This window comes from Serinus canaria, chromosome 4 (assembly GCF_022539315.1).
Source record: "Serinus canaria isolate serCan28SL12 chromosome 4, serCan2020, whole genome shotgun sequence".
NCBI classification, from domain to species: domain Eukaryota; kingdom Metazoa; phylum Chordata; class Aves; order Passeriformes; family Fringillidae; genus Serinus; species Serinus canaria.
Window position 1 is genome coordinate 60,067,123 of NC_066317.1, and position 22,977 is coordinate 60,090,099.

A 22,977-nucleotide genomic window follows, 5' to 3' on the forward strand; every position below is an offset into this window, starting at 1 on the left:
TTTTTAAATAGAAGTCTGTGTTTCCATGTTTCCTAAGGTCATTGATTCTGTCTCTTTCCAGCACCCTGCAGAGGGCGGTGGGGAAGGGTCATTTGAAGTTTATGATGAGTATTTGAGAAAGTCACCATTCAGGCTTGGAAAACGTTGCTCACACAACTGAACAAGTCCATGCTTGTTGCAATGAGCTGTGGCCATTTGCTGCAGCTGCACTGCTCTAATTTTTTTTTTTCCTTAAGTATGGGTCTTTCTGCTCTGAAAGGTTCTGAGTTCTTTTCTGTGTGTTTGTATGCAGTTTAACAATAAAAAGTACTTTTGTAGTGGCTTTTTATTTTTTTTTAAATTACCAGCACTGATTAATACAGCAGTTGTCAATTTGGCCATTAGCCTCCATTGTGGTTTTCACAATACATCATTATTTTGTTTCTTCTTCATAGTGGGCTACTAGCCTGGAACCCTTCCAGTTCTGCTGCAGTGACAGGATGGGCTTAACAGAAAGCTCTGGGCTCAATAAAAAAAGTGACTCATCTCCCCTTGCTCATCTGCTCATGTACATCTTATTAAAAATAAGTTTGTGTGATCATTTTCTTACTAACGTCAGGTAGAGATTCAGTCTTCTCTTTGCAGTCTGTTAAATTTTTCATTGAAACCAATGTGTTCAAAGGAGTTAATGCTATCTTAGAGGCAAGTGAGTGCTCAGGGCAGATCCTGTCACCCACGGCAGCCCCGCTGCCCGTTCTGGCTGCTGCACCTCTTTGCAGGAGAGATGTGAAAGAAATGCTTTGCAGCTACAGCCCTGGTCGCTCTGGGAAACCAGGCACCCTAGCTAAAAATAGGCTCCTCTAAGTTAGCAGCTTTGCTTGTGAATGCACAGCCAAGGGAAGCTGATTTGTGTAATAAATGATTTCCATGGACTGGGAACCAGAGCTAGTTGGGAAGAGACAGGCAGGAGAAAGAGTTGACAAAATGTAATAGTTTTAATCCTAGCTTTGGCTGTATATGGAGTGCTTGATATTTCATCCTTTAATTTTGCTAAGCACTGTGCATTTCCTGAAGATCTCAGTCAATGTCAGAGTTTGATCCCACTGAATGCTTTACTCACATGAGAAAAAGCGTTTGTCTTGGAGACTGCAAAGTTTAAGCAAATCAAGGCCTGTGTGAGGAAAACAAAGAATTATTGTGTCCATTCTCTGATCATGGGGAGTTAAGTGAAGGAGACTTCCTTGAGGCTGAAAATTCACCATCAGAGGAGCTTGATCTGAATTGTCTGTGTTCAGGATGTGTGCCTCCAGAGCAGTTTCCCTCTTCTCCTTATTCCTGCTTGGCTTGGCCTCACCCCTCCCTCTGCAGAGCTCTCTGTAACCCCTCTCCTTTTCAGTTGTGCAGCTGAACTGAGCTTGCCCTGCTGCTGGGGGTGATTCCTCTGCTGTAGGGTGAAGCTGTAGGCATCAGTGTTTCATTTGGTACTGTAAATGACTCAATTTATCAGCTAGGGAAGATTTTCAGCTAGCTAGTTTGTGATGCAAGGAGAAAAATAAAAATGAGGGTTGGGAAGTGCAATAGATAAAGTCTTAAGTGGTCACAATTTAAACCTTAAATTGCCAATTGCATGACTGGCTAAAGAAAGGAAATGTGAGCAGAAAAAGAAGGCAGTAAACACGATGATTAAATGGATCTTACTCAGAGTAAATTATAGCATTCCCAAATGAAAGTCTTCTCCTTTACAGAGAAATCATTAAATGTTAAACTCACACTATTATTTGCGTTTCATTGGGTAGACTTGCATGTGCAGAAATATCCATTTTAATTAGTGTTGAAAAGAAGTCTCGTGTACAGAGCAGTGCCTGGTAGGTATTTTTATACTCTCTCTCCGTGAACTCATTTTATATGATGATGATTTCTTCTAATTTTTAATTAACATGTCTAAGTTAGAGTTGGGGAAAATGATCAGTGTTTCATTAACTGCCTCACACTTGGAGATCTATGCAAACTTAATTGATGTGGTTGCTACAGGGTACTTTGTCAAATGAGCCATCCTGCCACTACTTTTTTCCCCTTGCTTTTCAGTTCTGTGAATTTGAGTGAAAGGCATACTGCAACAGCATATAGTTTTACCTCCAAAGTGACAGTGTATGATGTGATGTTATATTTCAGTGCAGTATTTCACCAAGAATATTTTGAAATATTTTGTAGACTGTGTATTGGAAGATCTGGTATATAGTGCCCCCCCTTAGCAAAGAGTGTACATAACAGTGTTTTGGAAAAGCACTGAGACTTTTTCTTGTTCCTTCTTTGGGGAAAATTATTAGCTCAACTCTGAACTAATTTTAAATATACTTGCTCATGTATAACAAACACCCCTGAATTAATAATGTTTAATATCACAAAATATTAAAGCTTGTTGTTATTTATTGATTTATTTAGCCATATATACAAATGAGCTATTAGTATTTCACTAGAAAAAAAACATTGAAATGTGTGAAGGCTGCATGGTCTAGTGGTAAAGGAGGTGTCCTTGGCTCTGGTCCCAGATCTGCCACCAACCTGTCCAACGACTGGCACCAAATCAGAGAATCTCAGAAGGAGTAAGGTTGGAAGGGACCCCAGTGGGATCATCTGATCCAACCTCAACTGAGTACTATTATTGGCATACTAGAGAAAATAATTTTTGTGGAGGAAGAGGCTGTTATTAATCATACTCCTTAGTAAGTGAATATGTTCCTACTTAGTATTATTCAATGGGTTTAGGTTATTGTAGCTGTAGTGTTACTGTTGCCATAATGTGATAATGTAAAAGGATAGGAAAACAGCAAAGGCAAAGAAGAGCTGAAACCCAGTGATGTACTCTGTACTCTGACCATGAGTTATGCCTAGAGACTGAGTTAGAGATTGTTAAGTCTGAGTAGCAATGCTATGTCTGAACTTGCTATATCTAAGAAAACCAATGCATTTTACTGTGTGCTTATCATAGTGATAACAGCTAACTGCAGCAGCAGGGAGAAAGTTGGTAAGTTATAAATTATTCAAATATTTTTTATGAAGTCATTATTAAAAGGATAGAAAAAATTGTTTTCCTTACAAAGTGAGGAAAGTGGTTATGATAATAAAATATACTTGGCTTCCTGTAAAGTTTTTGATTTAGAAATTTGATCAACACAACTCTTAAAATATTATATTCACATAATATATTAAGGCACATGAGATTCATTTTAAGCCATCCATGTGGCATGGAATTGCAGAGTAATTGAGGTTGGGAGGAACATCTGGAGGTCATCTGGCCCACCTTCTTGCTCAAGGTAGGGCTCCTATGAGAAGTGAGGTGAAGCTGTTAAGGGTCTGTCTGGTTCAGGTATAATTTGAGAACACCAGGGTTAGAGATTTGTCAGCCTCACTGGGTGACCTAGTCCCTAACTACTCTCAGGATGCAATTATTTTTCTTTTTATATCCCCATGGAATTTACCCTCCAGCTTGTGGTTTTATTTCTCTTGTTCTCAGACCCTGGGAAGAGTCTGTCTCACTCTTCTTTTTAGGTAGTGGAAGGTGCTGCCTTACTGTTCTCTTCACTAGAAAAATGGAGCTACCTTACTTTTCATTTTCTGACACGTGCTTCAGCTCTCTCATCATGGTCCTCAACTGGAGGTGACAGCTCCAGGCTGTCAGTCTGTTGCAGCAGGATCCCAAAGAGGGACACAGTATTCTGGATTGTGTGTGTTGCTGCTGTAGGGAATTACTGAATGATAAATATCAATGAGAGGATCCCCACACCTACCTGGATGTGAGGGGACATAGTTTATATGCCAGATTTGTCATGAGAATCTGAATGCAACCAGGAAGGATGAGTTACTTAGATCTTTGCCTTTGCATATTGTATTCCATTTCTGAGGGGAAAAACCAACCAAAACAGATAGGGAAGAACCCAGTTTGAAAGAAGAGTGTGCTCAGTTACAGTGCTGATATTAAGTACGAATTCTAAAGCTTCATTTTCCTGGAGACGTGATGAAGAAGCAAGTTGCAGAGAGATGAGTGAGAGTGTCTTTTGGCACATTGCTCACTGGAACACTGGAGCCACTTTAGTGCTAAGCATGATGTAATGCAGGGAACAGTTTCTGTTTTAACTGTTTCCAGTTCTGCAATTAGGAATGCAATGCATTGCGTTATGAGAATAAAATTTATTTTTCCTGGTAGGCTTTTTAGTGTTGGGTAAATATGACAGTTGAAACACATGGTGTTTCCTTAAAAGCTGTGAATTCAAATGATGGCTTAGTGTTGAAAAAAGGATATTGGGTGTTTACGATCCAAGGCAGGTCTGTCAGCTACAGAAGTCAGAGCATGTTTTCCACAAGCTGGAATAGTCCATTTGGGGCAAGTGCCAGGAAAGAGGGAAAAACTCCCTTGAGGAAGCAGTGGGGACATAATTCACAATTTTGTGAAAACTCATTAACTTAGTTTCTAAGCATTCATTCTGAATCCAGTGCCAGTCAGTATTTCCATATTTTCAATCACCAATATGGATAGTGACATGAATTTGCTGATAAGTTTGTAGATAGCACAAAAATTGCTAAAATAATGAATGTTGTTGCAAACATAATCTGAAATGGTTGATTAGATGAAATTTCAAAAATTCACTTTTATGGAGACAGATGGAGAGCTGTACCTGCAAAGATATAAGGCTTTCAGGATGGAAGGCTGCTTTGGGAATTAGCAACCCTCGAGTCAATGTAAGGTTTTTGGGGGTAGCTTCCTCAACGAGTAAATCAACTGAATTAATGGGAAAGAGAGCTCAAGAGGTTTGTTCTTGATGCTGATATTTTCCTATATATGTATTTGTGAACTGAACCTGGAAGATTTTGCTTTCATTTTTTTTCTCCTTGTCTCCTGCTGCAGACTCTTTTCTTGACAAACTTGCTTGCCCTTCTGCAGAAAATCAGTTGAATTCTGCTGGCAATTAGCCCAGGGAAGCACAGACTAGTTAGAATAATTATTGCTGGAGGTGTAGGTTTAGGTCTACAAAGCCTAAGGCTGAGCAAGAGGAGACAGATTAAAACCAGCTCTTTGGAGTCTGAGAGATGAATAATGTCTGGGCTTAGAAAGTTCTGGACTTCTCAGGGAGAACCTGGTGGAGTAGTTGAAAAAATGCTGATTATTTTTGTATGTATATGCATTCATTTAGTCCGTCCTCTGCATGGCCCGATTTTATTAGGCATTCTTGCCAAGTGAGCTTTAACTTTTAGGGAAAGAAGAACAAACTGTTTTAAGTTAGTTTTCCAATAGCAGCGCTATGCTGGCTTATCCCAGAATCACTGTTCCTGGAAACCTGTGGTGAGGTTCCTGTAAAGCTCTTTGTGGGTTGGCCATAAAGGGTATATCAAGAACAAGTAAGAAAATCAACTTGGCTTTGCCTTTGGTAGCTGCTGCTGCTCAGATCTGGTACTGTCACCTCAGAAATGTCCTCGGTTCTGGAGAATATATTCTGAAGATAAGGGGTGAGGAGTAGGAATAGGGAGATAGCCCCAAAAAATCATGCAGATGCTGAAAAGTAATCTTTATGAGGTGAATTGCAGGGAGGCCAGTCATTAATCTTAACAAAGAGAAAAGGTCAAAAAGCAATGTGATTACTGTGTGTAAGTACTTATTTATGGAAAATATATTTGTCAGAAGAGGTCTTTTAATCTTCTATAAAAGCACATGACATGATCCTGTAGATAAATATCGAAGGTAGATAAATTTACTCAAGGAATAAGTCATCGTTACTTGCTTGGCTGCATAAATAAATGTGGAACTCATTGCTAGAGGAAGAGGTAGGAGCAATATATTTTTTAAAGTGTAGATGGCTGCATTTTGTGTGATGTGCTTTAAGTATGTTTCTGATTTGTATGGATTTGGGTTTGGAAGTGTAGGAGGAGAGAAGAATGGGCAGAGAGGACCAAGGGATCCTTTCTAGCTTTGGATTTAGCATCTGAGCTGCCTTCAGCTTACTTCTTTCACTGGAGGGTTATTTGTGTTTCTAATGGCTGCAGATCTAAAGCAACATGATAATTACCTGACACCACAGAATATCAGTCTACAGGATGTCACAAAAGATCCCTTTTTCTCCTCCACATGTTCTTGGCTCCTGTTGCAGTTGCACCTACCCATGTGCACCCCTCAACAAACTTTTGTTCCTTCAGGGAGCTGAGGACAGCCACAGCCTGGGAGGAGGCAGTGCCTGAGGTAATGCACACAAAGATCTGGATTTCTGGCTTACCACCTCTTCTTAAAGGGAGCTTTTTTAGGAAATGTGATTGTGTATCATGCTTTTTGAGGGCCATTTCCACTGTTCAGAATTGTTCCTGCCTCATTGCTTTGAGAGACCATCTTCTCCTTAAGCCTGAGTCAAAGCAATCTTGATTATGGGAATTTTGTCCCTGTCTTCCCATCCCAATGTAAGAGCAAAATATCAAATTAATCAGTTGGAATAAATCAGAATGATTCTGACGCATAAACCTTCTGGAACAATCACCATATCTTACACAAAATACAAACAGTTTTAGGGTCAGTTAAACTACAGGTACATCTTAGGAGCTAGAACCTACAGTTTAGAGAATCTAGAAGCTAACCTACAACATGCCTTACAGGCTCTCTGAGATGTGCAGAAATCCTTCATTTTACAGGAAAAAGGAACCACTGTCAGGAAGCAAAAATACTTTTTTAGTTCAGGAAAGCATTACCTCCCCTGCCACCCTAGTAACACTTTGTAGCCTTTATCCTCTTGGATTCATTATGAATTTAGCCAGAAAACATTTGGCTTTGTGATCATTATCTCCCATTACCTGCTATGAGGACTGTTAAATTTCACTGTATTGAGCACTATTGGAATTAAGGTTATAGTTGCAGAAATATCTATTTCTACAGATTTCCAGCTCAATTCTAAGCAGGAAACATTTAGCTCCAGGCAGTTATTTAATTTTTTATTTCTGTCTTTTTCCTTTGGTGTTGAAAATAAAATTTTCATAATCTTTGAAACGAAAATAAACAAACTCTCATGGAAGCTTGCCAATTCCCACCTTCCCCCTCCTTTTGTCCATCCTCCTACCTCTCTTCTAGCTGCAGTGGGATGGACCCTTTTCTCTGGTTTATCAGTGTGAAATAACCATGAGAGTCACTGCAGAGCTGAAAGGTAATTAATAATTAAAGACAGATCCAGAGAAATGTATCTATAATGCATTGATTTGTGGGGGGAGGAATAGGTAAGTTGCTTTCTCCTTTTTAAGTAAAAGAAAGAATTGGCAACTAGTCTTCATTTTGGACATAAATCCATTTCGCAAAATTCAGATTACACTTCTTATTATCTTTCCATAATGCTGTTCCTGGGCAGTTGTGACTGAAGTTTGCAGATCTCTGTCTTTCATGCACAGCCACAGACAGTTAGTATTCTGTGCTCTCAGAAAATAAAAAAATAAAAAGAAGGGAAGGAGGGCCAACCAGGTACCAGGATGCTAAAACCAAAACAAAAATTTGGCTGAGCTGTGATCAGAGACCCTGCATGTTTCTCTCAGGTATTTTTCTTAAGGCACCGAGGAGTAAAAAATTCTTAGGGACTGTCAGATCTCCAAATAGCTTATCTCACTGAGAAAATAGGCACTGCTTTAGTTAAGATAGAAACCAAGAAACTGAATTTATGTGTTTGAGTGTCTGTTTCCCCCTTCCTGGCTGATACATTTCTCTGATAGCACATTTACTGCCTGTTTATTTTATTCGTGGAGGACTTGCATTATTTCCAGATATTGGATAATTTCTACTTATTCACTATAGTCCCCTGACCTTTATGTCCATAAAATGGATCTCTTCTTTCTTTTGGGAATTTTTTTTTGTTTTTGGATCATCATCTATTGGTAAGTTAGTTAATAAGCACAACTGGGTAAGAGGTGTACATATTATGCCTTGTTCCTGAGAAATGCACTTCAGGCTGTTTGTGTGGTGAATTGGGGAAGGGATAGATACACTGCAAAAAAAAAAAAAAATTCAGGTAAATTGCTGTCAATTTGTTGTCACAGAGATTAAAGGATTCTTTCACCTTCTCCAGACCAGGGAATATTGAGGAGACTTGATTTCTTTCCTTGCTGATTTGGAATCAATGCCCCAGAAATTGCTGAGGTGTCTGTGGGTAGTGCTCTGAGCTGGGCATTTTGTGATCACAGGTAGAAAATCCCTGGACTGAGCTAAAATCTCCCAGCACTGAATTTTAACATTTGTAATTTCTCTCTTCACATAGCAGTAATAAGGATACTCTATTAATGAACTAATGTGATTGTTATCCTTGCTCATTTTAAGTCTCAGAAAGAAAGCTTGACCCACTTTGCTCTGTGTTTTTCATGTATCATGCACAAACATTTTTGTTGGGGTACCATTCATACAACTGACTATTAAAAGTCAAATTTTAGCTTAAACAAACTTTAGTTTCCTTATTTTTAACACTGTGTTTCCTGAAGAAATGTCACTGGTCTTCCATTTGGAAAAAGACAATTCATGGAAGAATTGGCAGGGAAGATAGAAGTTTCTTTGGATTATTTTTTCCCTCCCCTAAACTTTGTCAGTTTTGACATGCTTCTGTCTTCAGGAGGTGGCTGAGTAGTCTTGAACAGATGTTTTATTTATTTTACTGTGTCTACAAAATAATCTTCAGCAGCTATTTCTTGGGCTGCATTGAAAGGTTCTTTTTCCTTCTATTTACTTCTGAAAAATACAGGCCTACTGACTTGTCTAAGAGGATGATGGGCTTGGGAGAGGTTTGAAAATAATTTCTACTGATGAAAAGCCATTTCTTCTTCCAAAGTGGGGAAATTAAAGGAATTGAATGTTGTTTTCGACATATGGGTGATGCATTTTTTCCTGTGGCCTCTAATCTTATAAAATTATTGCAAAATATAGTATTAAAAAAATAACAATGTGTGTAGTTGATCAGGGATTGACATAATAGGTCTGAGGTGATTTCCAGTAGTTACTTCTGCTTGCTTTCTCTTGTACATTGGGAGTGAACTTCAAGAAATGTCTATTTAGAGATACCTCTGGCAGTGTAAGTTCCCACTGTTTGGTGGAAAAGCTTGCATCTTTAAGTTTAGCTCTGGGTATTCTCTTGCAGTGGTCTCATGACCATTATAACTTGACATTTAAAGTCAGAAATTTGTGCAATTACATGCATTTAATGGAAAATACAATGTGGTTGTTTTTCCTGTGCACAGAATGTGTGAGACTTGCAAAAACATGTTTCATCAAAACTGGATCCTTCTCTTCATATAAGAAATTTCAAGATCTGATTTATTTTTCCTGTGTTTAGAATGGGCTTAATCCAGATTCTAATTGGTTCAGACTTTGGGTCAGACTGAGTAAATGCATGGGTATGGAAGGGGGAGGAGGAAGCAATGAAAACATCCATTTGCTAGTCAATATTGAGCTGAAAAGCTGCCACTGGTTTTGGACTGTAGCTTCTGAGCTCTGGCTATCACTGTCTTTCTGTCATGGCATCACTTAAACCCCTAGTTTGAGGAAAAACAATTTGCAAAGATTTAAAGGTTCCGATTTTTTTCTTTGTTTTGGGATAAGTTGATTTCCATAAGAAAAAGACTGTTGACTGGTAAATAGAGAAGACTATTCTCTTAAGTTTCAGAAATAAAATATAAATAGAGACAGGCATTTGGAATTAAAATATAGAAAAAACTCGTTAGGAAAAATGATTGGAAAATAAATAGCAGTTCCAGAAAGATGCTCAATATAATGGAGGACAACAGTAAATGTCATGTACACTTTACAAAAGTTTTAACTGTCTGATAGTATAAAGTTCTATTGTAAAGAACCTTGGAATTAATTATATGATAGTCATACCTACCATTTTGAAGAAAGTAAATATGTGGTTTTTTAGTAGTTGAAGAATTTAGTCTGCTGCACCTTCTGAGATGATATATAGAATTTTGCAAATTTCTTCAACTCTTTCCTTTTTTTTTTCTAGGAGGTAAGGGAAAAATTTTTTTTTCCATATTAAAGATGTTGCCTCTTTGGCACAGTTTCTCTTACATGTCAGGACATTGGTGTTACAGAGGCACATTACTGCAGACCTCCTGGCTCCATGTGTGGGTGTGTTGCTGTGTGTTGTGGGTAGGAGTGATGAGGGAAAGGGTCTTGGGATCCTGAAACCTTTTGGGAGCTGTGGGAGTTGGGTCTAGGAACATCATGGATCAGAAAAGAAGATCCTTGGGGTTAGGCATATGAAATTTAGATGTGTCTATTGATCCTGCTTCTCAGTTTCTTCTCACTTTATATGATGTTTTCTGCTCTGCCTGGACTTCTCCTGCAGCTTATTTAGACAGGGATTCATCCAATCTTTCTGAGAGGGTCAAGCTGGAAGTTTAGGTCCTAAGTATGATAAATCACTAGGAAACACAGTACTTCCAAAGAACTGTTACATCTAGATGGGCAAAACTGATCTCTAGAGGTATCTCTCTCCTTTCCTGTCCTAAAGTTGGGATAAAGCAGGGTAATAAACCAGGGTGATATATCCATCTCCATCTCTCAACTGTAAAATAAACATTATATTAAGGGCAAGAAGCCTGAAATTACCACATTTCTACAGAAAAGAGCCATGAGAAGGTGTAACTGTTCAGAAGAGTTCTAGGCATGAATTTAAAATATTTTCCTTCCACTTCTTGTGCTGCTAAACTATTGGATCTATCCTTAAATCCATGAAGACAGAAAACAGTAGTGCTCATAACACGAAGAAAAAAGTACTTAGCATATTTCTAAAATAATCTGTGATCATAGGGAGAGACCAACCATGAAAGACATCAGTCTTTAAGGGGGAGAATTTCACATTAAGGGTTTGTGAGTGAAACTGCTTTGCAGCTCTAGCTACAGCCAATTAAACGCTGACATGCAAAAACTGCCTCTAAAGAATCTGTTGAATACCTAAGTCTTTACTGGAGTAAAATAAAGAAATATAGATCTCGTTTATCAGGGCCTACAATCTTTCCCTGCTTGTATCAACTTGATCTGAGGGTCATTTAAAATGTATTAGAGGTTTAAGATTGGAATGCGAGGCTAATTTGAAACCTGGCTCTAAGATGACTGATTATGTTATTATACTTCATAGTGGTTCAACTAAAGCACAGTGTCTGTATGACGAGAGGGATCCAAAATGATGTGGTGAAAGAGCTGTTCCTTTTCACAGATAATGCTATATAATTCCACTTAGCTTTTTTATGTCCCCATGGCTCTTAAAGTAATGGACACCTAGGGCAGAGGCTGGGTGAGGAAACACAAAAAGCTGGCAAAAACTCAGTGCTCACAGATTGGAAATCTCCTGGTTTGGCTTCAGACTGAATCTGGAGAACTTTCCAGCACTCCCTCAGTCGCTTCCAATGTTTTCTTTGACGTATTTGGCCCCTGACCAATTTTCCCAACTGCTCCCAAGCCCTCTCTAATAGTCTCCTAACCTACTTGGATGTTCCCTCTGCTCCTTTACGCCCTTTCCATTGGCACGGATATGAAGTTCTGCTGCTTCAGGAATAATGCTGAAGATAAATGTGCTTTCATCCTTCTTCTCAAAGGGGTTCATTCCCAGTATTTTATAGTAGCTGAATTCTGTTAATGCCATTTGAGGTGTTCCAAATTTATTGTGAATGGGGCCACGGGGAGCAGGCAGGCTTGGCATTAGAGTGGGAATGGTTCCCTCTCACATTACGCTAGGGGCACTGTGTTGGTACTTCTGAAATTAATTATTTTAGCAAGATAAGTAAGATGAAACAGTTAAAATGAAAGGCAGTCCTAGAGAGACTGACTTCCACCCAGGAAAAGTGGGTGGTGTTGAGCCTTGTCTATCCCTGTGTGAAACTGCAGGGAGTATGATCCTTGTTTGGAGAGGCACCCAGGCACTCCTCACTGGAAAGGTGATCAAGCTGGGGGACTAGGGGACTTTTGTTAGACAGTACCTGGAGTATCAGCCCCAGATCTGTTTTGGGTTTTTTCTGTTTTACTAGGCAACATGAATTTTTTTTTCTTTCTATTTAATCCTTTTTTTTTTTTTTTTTTTTTTTTTGGTGTGTGTCATTTTTCAGCCTGATTTTGACTTTAGAATAAGCAAATTATCCCTGACCATGTAAATGCTGATTAGTACAACAGACACAGTCACATCACAAAAGGTGTGAAACAAGTTTTTCATCTGCCTCTGGTTTGTCTCTAGTCTTCTGACTGAAATATTAATCAGCATCACTCTTTCACTGTAACAGAACTGCCTCGGTCTTTAGCATGTTTGTCCTGGCAGAACTCCTTTCAGGCAGTGGTGTGCCCATGTTCCTCTCTCTAGACCATGTTCCTATGTTTATCTTTCTCATTCATACAGGACAAACTCAGGCACCTACAATATTCAGTTAATATAAATTTTAGTCCTTATTCATGATGAAGGAGGATATTAAACAGTATGGTTCTTTGACTGATCTTCATAAAGTATCAAAGTCCCTGCTTCTATGTACAGTGTTTATAAAGCCTTTTTATGATAGACAATTAGGTCTCATTTGAACACCATTAGCCATTTCAGAGATAATTAAATGTTATTTTGAGGTCATTGTAGGTTGATGAAACCTCTGGTAAATATGATGCTATTTGGTACAATGATACTTAATCCTGTGGTTCTGGTGAAGACGGAGCAGCTGTGAGGGAGAGTAACCAATATGAACACATCTGCCAAAAGCCCTGCGTCAAAGGAATGCTCTGCCCAGCTTGTGGTATCCTCCTCTATTGCTATTTCCATATGTCTTACATAATAATTTCATTTTTGAAATAAGAAGCATAGTTATTTATATATGTAAATGTTTTTTCTTTAAAAAAAAAAAAAACTCTGGCCTTGAGAAAGCATTTAGTGATGCAGATTAGAAGCTCAGTTTCAATTTTCTTAATTTACTATTGGGCTGTAACACTAAATGAGAGACTGGAAATATTTCACTAACTGCACTTAAAATCTCATTTTTCTTTTCTGGTGGTGAATAGCTATATAATAGTGATGATGGAGGTAAACAGCTTATTTATAATATTGAATTCCTGAAATATTTGGAAGAGACTAAAGATGCTTTACATATGGCATCTTTCAATGTTAGCTCTGCTTCCTCTTGAATTTTCATGGGAATGAAAAAGAATATTCACATAATAAGTTTGGTTCTGCAGGAAGGATTGCTAATTCAATTTAGAATACATTAGTAGGGAAGCAGCAAAGCTAGTCTGTATTTAAAAAAGAATCACAATTAGGGGACTAGAGAGACAGGAAAAAAATATCCTTGCTTCATGCTTTAGAAATTTATTCTCTTGGCATGTTTGCAAATGTGGTTTTAAGAACTTATCAAATGCTATGTTAAATATTTAAACCTAAGAATTCCTCTGGTTGTGTAGTAAAAGGCAATGACAGAAAACCGGAGATTTTTGTGTCAGAGGTGACATTGTTTGGGGCTGTTTGAAAAAGAACAGGAAGTTTAATTAAACAACTAGTTAAAATGTTAGGCAGTTTCCAAAGCTGCAGATTTGATTCTAATAATTCAGAATGAGCTCCCTCCTGTTTGCTTGAGCAAGCTCTGCATCTGCAGCATGCCCAGAAATCTTGGACCTGCACCTAATGGTTCTAGAAAGGAGCAGCAATGTGAATATGTTGAAGTAGCAGCAGTCCACATTGGCTGACCAGTTCTGCATAAGCTTTGATTTTTGGGGACTGATCATCAACAGTTACATAATAATAGTCTCTGTTCTTGTGTGGGTGAGTCAGGCAGTGCCACAGAGAAACCTGGGCTTATCCAGCAGCCAGTTGCTAACAACTGCACTGGCAGGCCAGCTGCCTGAGTTGCAAATTACTGAAGATAGGAAAATATATTTGGGAAGCATCTTTATTTATATGCCTTCCCCATTCTTATATTTTTTGTAGGTTTTTTTTTTTTTTTGTTTATTGCTGTTCTAGATGCATTTGTGCCATGGATTTGTGGTATAAACTGATATGGCTACTTCAGCCATATGGCTATCTACTTCTCTGTTAAATATGATTGAAATCAGTCAGTGGATTTAGAATTAATAAGTAGGGATGAGGAGCCAAACCCATACATATACAGTGTCATACATATGGAGTGGCATCACAGAAACATAATTTTCTTAGGACTTGCATTGAAAATCTGGCATGAGCTGATAAAGGTTGATGGTGATGGTGTTGAAGACTTCTTGTGTTCTTTGCTGGAGCTGTAGGCTCCTGAAGGCAGTAGGTTGTCTTTTTGTCCTGTGTTTGTACAGAGCTAACAGAGAATAATCCTGTTCTGTGCTAGACAGTGGATTAAATCTATTTGATATCTTAAAGCTACTTTTCTGTATGAATGTTTTCAGGGTCAATGTGTGAACTACTATGTTTAAAATGGTTTTGAATCTGGAAGCAATCACAACCACTGCTTTTAAGACTATGCACTTATTCAGCTCTTGTGGATGGAAATACCTCTTAGAGAACAGGAATTGAGTCATTATTGTGTCTTACTTTGAATTATGAATTAATTCACTGTATGGAATTATTACTAATGTTTAATACAAGTGCACTGGTATAGTCAGTGACTTCATACACAGTAAGTCCTCTCGTCTCCCAATACAATTTAGTTGGAAGAAATAGAAATCTAATTCTTTCAGTATTTCATATTAAATCATGTATTGCTTTTATGAACTTTATTACCAGAGAGGAGTAGAAGCTTATACAGTGAATTCTTAATACCTTAAGTAATGGTTTAAATGTTTGCTTTTTTTACCTTTTATCATAGTGCTGCAACAGAGTCAACCTAAATGCCCTTTTTCTGTTTAGTTTTCCTAGCATAATCAAATTATGAAGTAGTTATTAATAGTAGTATGTTAGTCTATATAATAGCCTTGTAGTAATGTACCTTCATATTCATAATTTCCTGAATTTTATTTTTCTCTTAAGAGTCTTTGTTTTAAATAAGAGATGTGAAAATTAACATTGCTCTTAGCATGATGATTGAAGAGCCTGCTGCTGCAAAAGTGGAAATGGCTTGAGGGATTTGAGCAGTAGGTGGTTGCCTATAATTTGTTAGGGAGTTTTTTGATTATTAGGTGTCAAAAAATTTGTGGAATTACAGGGAGTGGTAGTGAAAAATTAATAGGATGTGCCTAGAACCTCTTGATCTCCCCAAAATAGTTGTGGTGTACAGTGGAATAGTAAAATAGCTGAAAAGGTGAGTGAGGCTCTGTTCTTGAGCAAAACTGCAGCTTATGTTCCAGTCATACAGGGTATTAAGTGGCTCTCATAAACACTTCTTTGGATTTCAGTGGGTTCATTCACATGAATTAAATTAAGCAGATGCTAAAAGGTTTGCAGAAACTTGAATCTGTCTGAGGAGTTTATTTTCCTGGTAGCTCTGGCTGCCCAGAAGTACTTACAGCATGCTGTCACTGTCTAAAAACTTGAGAAAATACAAAACCTCGCAATCATAATTGTGCATTTGAAAGGATGAGATTTTTGCTATGAAACTTCTAAATAGATTTAAAAAAATCCCAAAACCTAAAATCACAAAATTCAGGGGTCAAATAAAACTTTATCAGTAACAATCTGCTTGTAGTTAGAAAAAGAGAGATCTTTGTAAAAAATGGGCCATGAAAAAAAATCATCATGGAGGGAGCATGGGGAAAAAAATAAAATAGTTTTCCAAAAGTTGATGGTTATCAAAAAAGGACCTTAGCAAATCCTCCACAGAAAGATAAAATATAAGCACCAGGAATGGTGATTGATCTAGAATTCATTCTTTTTTTTGCTTCTCAGCCCTCTTAGCTGACATGGTGATGAAAAGAGAGGATTAAAATGGGCTTCTTAAAGCCAAAATTTTATTAGGAAATTATTAAAAGCACATTGTGTCTTGTAAAGTGAAGTTGTGCTCTTTTCAGCCCAGCCTTGCTGCAAAGCATTTTCAGAGGAGAGCAACAGGAAAGGAGAGGGGATAAACATAGATCATTCTAACTTTCATTATTCACTGGTAATAATATCTGTGGAATTTTCCATTTGTTTTCCTGGTCTGTCATTCACTGAAAACCCAGTGCACCCCTGAAGACAGGTCTATATCCAGAAAGGATTTTGGATCAAACTGCTTCCAATCCTTTATTTGGAGAACAGTTTGGACCTGTGACTACTGAGAATTCACACAAGCAGGAATGAAGTTATGGAAGCAGGGGAATGATGTGGGAGAACCAAAGTTCCATCTGTGCACCCCACTGTCCCTCTCCCCACAAAAAAAGGAGGGGGAGGACAAGGTAGAGAAAATTCTGAAGGCCCAACACAGAGAAATTGCCTGAAGCGAGTTATTTCTTCTATGGAAAACTAACTTCTAATGCACAATGCATTTGATTCTTAGAATTCATAAGGGATTTATCTTCCATACCATGGCACACAGAGAGAAATACTGGCTTTATTGAGAGGCCTTTACCAAAGGCTTTGGTAAAGAAGCAGATAATAGAGTATCAATTTTGTGATAAAAGCTGAAAGTTTTCACTTTCTTTTTTTCTCTTTCAGTATTTTTGTCCAGAAGCACCATCAGGTGTTCATAGGTTCCTAAGCACACAACAGTAATCACTGTTGTCACCTCCATTGTCATACTCTGGGAGGGAACTGAAAGAATTGTGGGTGAATTTAAGTTTAAATGGTTTCACAAGTCTCTGGAAGTCTGAATGGAGTGGAGATTTCTAGATAAACCTATAAATCCAACTTAAAGTAAAAAATCTGATAAATCTTAATTCTCCTTCATTGCCTACATTTATTTTAGCTGTAGAATAATAACAGAAAAAAGTTAAATTTGTTGTAGCTGTCCATGACTGATGGTAGTATGAACTGGCTGAGATCATTGCTCAGTTGCTGCTGTGCCTCTCCCCAGCACAGGCCACCCAAGCACTTTCACCAGGAGAGCCATGTGTATGAACCTCTGGCTTCAATCCAGCCTGTAAAATGCTCGTAATTATGGAGTCTCATTAAGATTAAATCAGTGAAACAGGCTTCTGCTCTTAAAAATGATGGGTAGAATCCAGAGATCCTGAAGACCTTTATGCTTTCATTGTGAAATAATTCCTTCTGTTCTTTGGATCTATGTATTAATTTAGCAAAACTGCCTTTATGGTCAGCCTGGATCCTGTTTTCAGGATTACCTGAAAAGATGCCCACAGGCTAAAGGACTGTGCTGTGAAATCTGTTAAATAGCTGTCCTCCATTATTCAGGTACTGAGATGAAATCCACTGGCAAAGTTGACATGATGGTCAGCCCCTCAGCAGCTTCATTCTTCTTCAGGTGTGACACAAATCTGCTAATGTTGTTTGAGAGTTAAGAGATGGCTTCTTATGGCTTTGTTTTTCCTGCTAAGTCATTCTCTCCACTTCCAAAGTGCAAAATAAGGTATTTAAATTTTTACATGAGTTTCCCAGTCAGATTGGAAAGTACTGACATCTATTTTTCAGAGCTCTGACTCAGTTTAAAGCACCAATCCTGCAGCATCAAGATGTTTTACTGCTTATGGCTGCTCCCCACTGCAGTTTGCAGTTACCTGAAAGCCATTCAGTTGAAGTGTGAGGAACAGCAGTGCCTTTCTAGTTTGGTGTGTGCGTGCCCAGATGAACTGCAGCTAGCCAGCAGTACCATAAGCCTGGCTTTAACATTCCTGACAGGTGCTGAGCCACAAAAAATGGCTTTTCTGGAACATTCCTTGTTGGTGCATCCATACAGGTTATGCTCAAAGCAGGTAAACTGAGGGTGACCCCATAGGATTTTCTGTTTGTGATTTGAATCTGTTTAATTCAGGAATGGAACATTTGGCTTAGTCTGTGGCAGGATGGCTCCAATACACTTTGCTGAAAATTATCTGAATTTTAAAATTTCTAATTCTAGGATGTACAGGGATGAAGAAAGTTGGTTCACCAAGTTCAGGATTCAGCCTCCATTTCTGCATAAATGGAAGGAAAGAAAGTATAATCTCTTGTATTTTTAGGGATTTTCTTTTTTATTTTCATGTACCAAGTATGCATACTTGTATCTCTTAAAAAAAGAAATTCCAGGTCAGTTTTTGTGACTTAAGAGGGATTATACTTGTTTGGAGAGGCGCTGTCTGAAACTTTTCCCTTAATAATTGGAGCCAATAGATGCTCCCAGTAGTGAAGTTTCTTTCTTTTTCTTCTTAACTGCAAGCACCAGAAAAAGCTGTAGTTAAGACACTGATGATACAATAAATAGCCGACCTGGTAGAACGTGCTTGAGCTGTAGCCAGGAATCTCATCCACAGATACACTCTCCTTTGGGAAATGGTTCTTTCCCTTTGCTTTGTAAGTCTTGTAGTAACCTCTTTTTTTTCTTTTTTTAATCCAAACTTTTATTTTTATAAATAATCAAATTTTAAATAAAGTGATCTGGTAGATTGTGGCTCTTTTGAGAATAGGAGTGAATAATACTTGTGAATTATGGATTGTTTCCACTTTTGCTTTTATCAATATACATCCAGGAATATGTGTTGTGAGTTTATTAGGTTTGGCTAACCCTGGGTGAGACTGGTGTTATACCTCAGTTCTGTAAAACACTGCATTATTTCCATGTAATAACATCCTCAGTCTGTAATTCTGTTCTCTCACAATCTCCAGCATACAAGGAGTGCAGCATAAATGTATCATTGGCATATTTAATTATGTGAATAATCAAAGTGAACACCTACAGTTGCTGTTTGCTGTAGATTTCATCTGGTGGTCAGAGCAGAGCAGTGCCAGTTAAATAACAGCTTGCCCCAAACTGTTGGAGACTGGTGTAGACCCAACATTAAAGAAAGCCTCCAGCTGTGCAGGGGACCAGCCTGTTTTGCCTCTCTGGCCTTGCCGTGGGCATTTGGCTCGAAGAGCCACTTATATGGACTGGCAGCAAATGAAAGAAACCTGTAAAAGATCCAAACATAAACCATTGTATTGAGCTGGATACACTGGTTGTGGACTAGTGCTTCACATTATTTGACCAGTGAATTTGTCAATGTTGAGAAGATGGAAAATATTTCTTGCTTACTATTTTAATAGGATGAAGATGTTTTGTGGATAAAGTTTTCTTGTGTGTTTTGTTGCTTGTTGCTGATGTAGATGAGCAACTTATTGAGCACAGAGCTAGTTCATGAAGGGGGAAAAGTGATTTTTCAAGAAATGGAAAGTGATAGGTATGACAGTTGCATTGCTGATCTTGTAAGGAAGACCAGAGCTCTTTTCCTCCCTGATTTTTTAATCTGGATAATCAAAGTTAATCACCATTGTTTAACGCTTTGGATTAAAAAAATAATTGTGTCTGTAGAGTTGCCTTCTAAATTTAATCTAGCAACCAGGTTGGTTTTTCCTAATCAGAAAGTCATAAAGAATGCTTGAGGAATGTGATGTGGTGGTGGTATTTATGTGGCAATTCCAACTCCACTACTTATGTGAGATGGGCAATCTTTCACAGTCACCAGGTTTGCAGAAAACTTCAAGTGCTGAAATCACTCTTCCCAGAAAGAGAAATGAAAAATCCAGGCTCAAAAGCAAAACTCTTTAGAGTTAGGAATGAGGTCAAATGCTTTTCAGGTTTTCAGAAGCCTCACTTTTGTTTTTCCCAAAATCATGCTGCTTATGTCTGTTTCTGCTTTTTAGGTCAGTTTATATATTTAAATCTATTTATTCTCATTTTCTTTTAGGTGATCCTGATCCTTACCAAGTACTATCATACTGACATGGGGAAAGTTCTGGAGAGCTCTTTGTGGAGGTAAGTCCTCTGCTTTTTCTATAGTCTTCCCTCCTGCTGTTCTTGGAAAAGATCCATCCCTTCCTCTTCCAGACTGCTGCTGGGTTGTGTTGGTAACTGATTGATGCTGATTGATGTAGTAAGATTATCCAGGTTGTCTTCAGCTCCTACTCCTTCTCTTCCTTGAATGCATTTCCTGTTGTTGAATTAGAGTTGGTAATGAGTTTTAACAGTAGAAACAAAGAATGATGGAGAATATAAGGTAACCTCTTGATGCTACTTTGCAAGTTGCCATGTTTTTCCTTTTCCTAGAAATTCTGCATCAAACTTACTCAAAAAGTTTGAAATGCTTACTGTGTTGGGATGTGTCCTTTGGGAATTCTTGCAGCTTGAGTAGTGTACTGAGGTTAGTAAATAATCCTGCTTTGGAAGTAGTTAGGATTGTCTGGATGAAGTATACCAGCAGGGAAAGTTATATTATGTTTTATGACAACTGGGAATAAATAGTAATCCAAATAAATTTCTTAACTGATTCTCATTCCCATAATACTTGTGAATTAAGATGCTTGTTGCCTGTGTATGCAAAGATTGCACAAAATTTTCCATAATGAATTTTTGCTAGATCCATCATGTACATTTGGGAAGTAAAAGTATTTCACTGTTATCAATAAATGTGACTGTGCAGTATTTGCTCTGCTAGTTTTTCTGGTTATCTCTAGCAGTAGAAATAAATGACAGGATAGTTAAATTCAAATGTAGCTCATAAGCTTTGGGTCTAGAAACAAATAGTTTATCTAAAACCTCATGGCTTAGGTACTTACAAACTTCATGCTGTCCCAAGACTTGGCCTTCAGCTGTGAGTGTAACGACCTTTACAGAGACAATCCAAGAAAAGGACTGGGTGAGGGAATAGGGAGTGGGAAAAACAGGACGTGCTGCAAAACAGCCTTGTTACTTATTTTGAAAGAGGTGGCATTGTTTTAACTCTGTGGGGTTTCTCAGTGACAGTACTTCTGCAATAACTTGTTGTCATACCAGTGTCTGAGTAGTGCTCAGTCTGGCCAGGGCTAGTGGTCCATGCAGAATAAGGGTATTTCTAGTTATAAGAAGGAGGTATTCAGGAAAGAGAGTAAGATCAAATGGAGACTGCTTAGCATTGGCTCAAGATTGGCCTTTTTAGGGCTGGGACAGTTCATTTGTAACTATCCTTTAAACTTACACGATGAAAAATTTATTGCACATTTGTTTCTGTTTTAATTTTTGTCCAACATCTTGTGCAAATAAGACTACCAAATGACAGTTTGGGTACTCCCAACTGCGTAAGCACACACTGCTCTCCTGTTACTTGTCAGTGGCCCATACAACATATGCAATGTATTTCCAGTTTTCCAATTCATACTTCAGAGTATCTATCATAGTCTTTTAAGCATTTTCAGTTGGATTCTTCAAAATAAACTCTTTGGTCTTTTAAAATAAACAAAAACCAGGCTTCAGATAATGTTTCTTTCTTTGGAGAACATAAACACTTAAAACAAGGTCATCCAGTCCTTGCTGACAGCTGGTGTAAAGAACTGGTGTGAACTGCATTCAAATAAAATTGATACTAGCGTGCATCATCTGGAAATCATGCCTTTTTACTTACAAGGAACAGATGTACCAGATGCTTTGGTACTGGCACAGGTCAGGTCCTGCCCCAAGGGCTGGGCACAGATGTCTCCAGGGCTCTCTCTCAGTGGTGTCAGGCTTTGGGGATGTGCTGAGTGTCCAGGACTCCACTTAAGTGCAGCAGGGATGGGGCCTTGGAAGACTCTCCTTGGGTATGTCTTGCAATTTCACAGGACACAGCCCAGCCAGGGTCTGGGCATCAGTGTGCCTTGGGCTGTCCACTCTGTCAAGAGCACCCTTGGGAGCTCACTCCTTGATGTGATGGTGCCAGAACCTGCTGAGCCAGGGATGCAGATGGAGGCTGGGGCTTGTTGACCAGATGGGTTGGATGGGTTCTGAGTCACCTGGTCTAGTGGAAGGTTCCCTGCCCATGGCAGTGGGGTTGGAACTAGATGGTCTTTCAGGTCCCTTCCAACCCAAACCGAACCATTCCATGATTCCGTGGTTTCTAAAACCAGGGCTGAAAAGCTGAAAGGGAGTGAGTGCTTAAGATGAGCACTTGGGCCAGGGGTTGCTACCTGGGTCATGTGTGCTTGGATACGTTCTGGGCTCACCTCCTTCCTCCACCTCTGTCCTCTGGGACATAGTAGAGACACAGCTGTCAAACTGGAAGAGTTACAAAGTGCTCAGATCTGGAAAAGTGCAAATCAGACCAACTATTGCAAAAGCATCAAATAGTGCCCCTCTCTTTTGAGATGTAACTCACTATTTGTACTAAATAACTGAATGAAGCTGAGGTCCCTTTACAGTCAAGGGACTTCTGTGTTTCTCCCTGAGTAAAATGATTGGAGCTTCACCAGTTTTCATCCATGTTTGCAGATGGAACTGGGGTGTATTCACATTGGCAGCCTGCCCAGAATGCATAGTGTATATATTTTTCACCTTTTCTGTTTAATTCTCTTTTGCATTCTTCTTACTTGTATCAAACAAAAATGTGTAAAACAGGTGTGAAAAATGATAGAGGTTTTTTTTTTTTTTTTTTTTGTTAGCAGAGAAATGCCATTAATCTGTTTCTGTGCCCTATGCCCTAGTGGTAATAGACCCTCTCCAGTTATTTCCTGAAATGGCCCAATGTTTTTGTTCCTATGTTGCTTGGCTGGGTAATACCAGAAATCATATTGTCTAAGTCACTATGTGACTTAGTCACTAAGTGAAAATAAATTAGTTTTATGAACTGATCAATTCAAAGTGTAAGTTTTTAATGTTACTATCCCAATTTCTCTTTCTGGTGAGTAAATATTAACCTACCTTGGTGTTTATCAGTTATTTCGTTACTTGAAACTGTGTCTTTCCTCTTCAAAAGCATATTTCCACTTCATCTCTTTCCTTATCTCCCATCACTCAAAAGAATTTTTTCCCCTTGTTTAGTGGAACAAAGAATAAGAAAAGATGGTGTAGTGTTCCTTGTTTGTTCTTAGTGACCTTGGAGCTGCAGTCAGACTTTTAAGAGTGATGCAAATGGTGGTGGAAAACACCAGTCAGAGGTACATGCCTAGCTGGGGGTACTCTGTGTGAAGAAGATATGTGGGTGGATCTTGGTGATGCATT

The 22,977-nt window shown here is 38.5% G+C and overlaps 1 protein-coding gene across 1 annotated transcript in view; it reads left to right on the plus strand.

The window, feature by feature from the left end:
• Window positions 1–22,977, plus strand: part of SORCS2 (sortilin related VPS10 domain containing receptor 2) — a 536,027-nt gene that overhangs the window by 153,552 nt on the left and 359,498 nt on the right. The window contains exon 2 of the mRNA XM_030239088.2: window positions 19,718–19,785. Coding sequence (XP_030094948.1) covers window positions 19,718–19,785 — 68 coding nt within the window. The remainder of the gene's footprint in view (window positions 1–19,717; window positions 19,786–22,977) is intronic.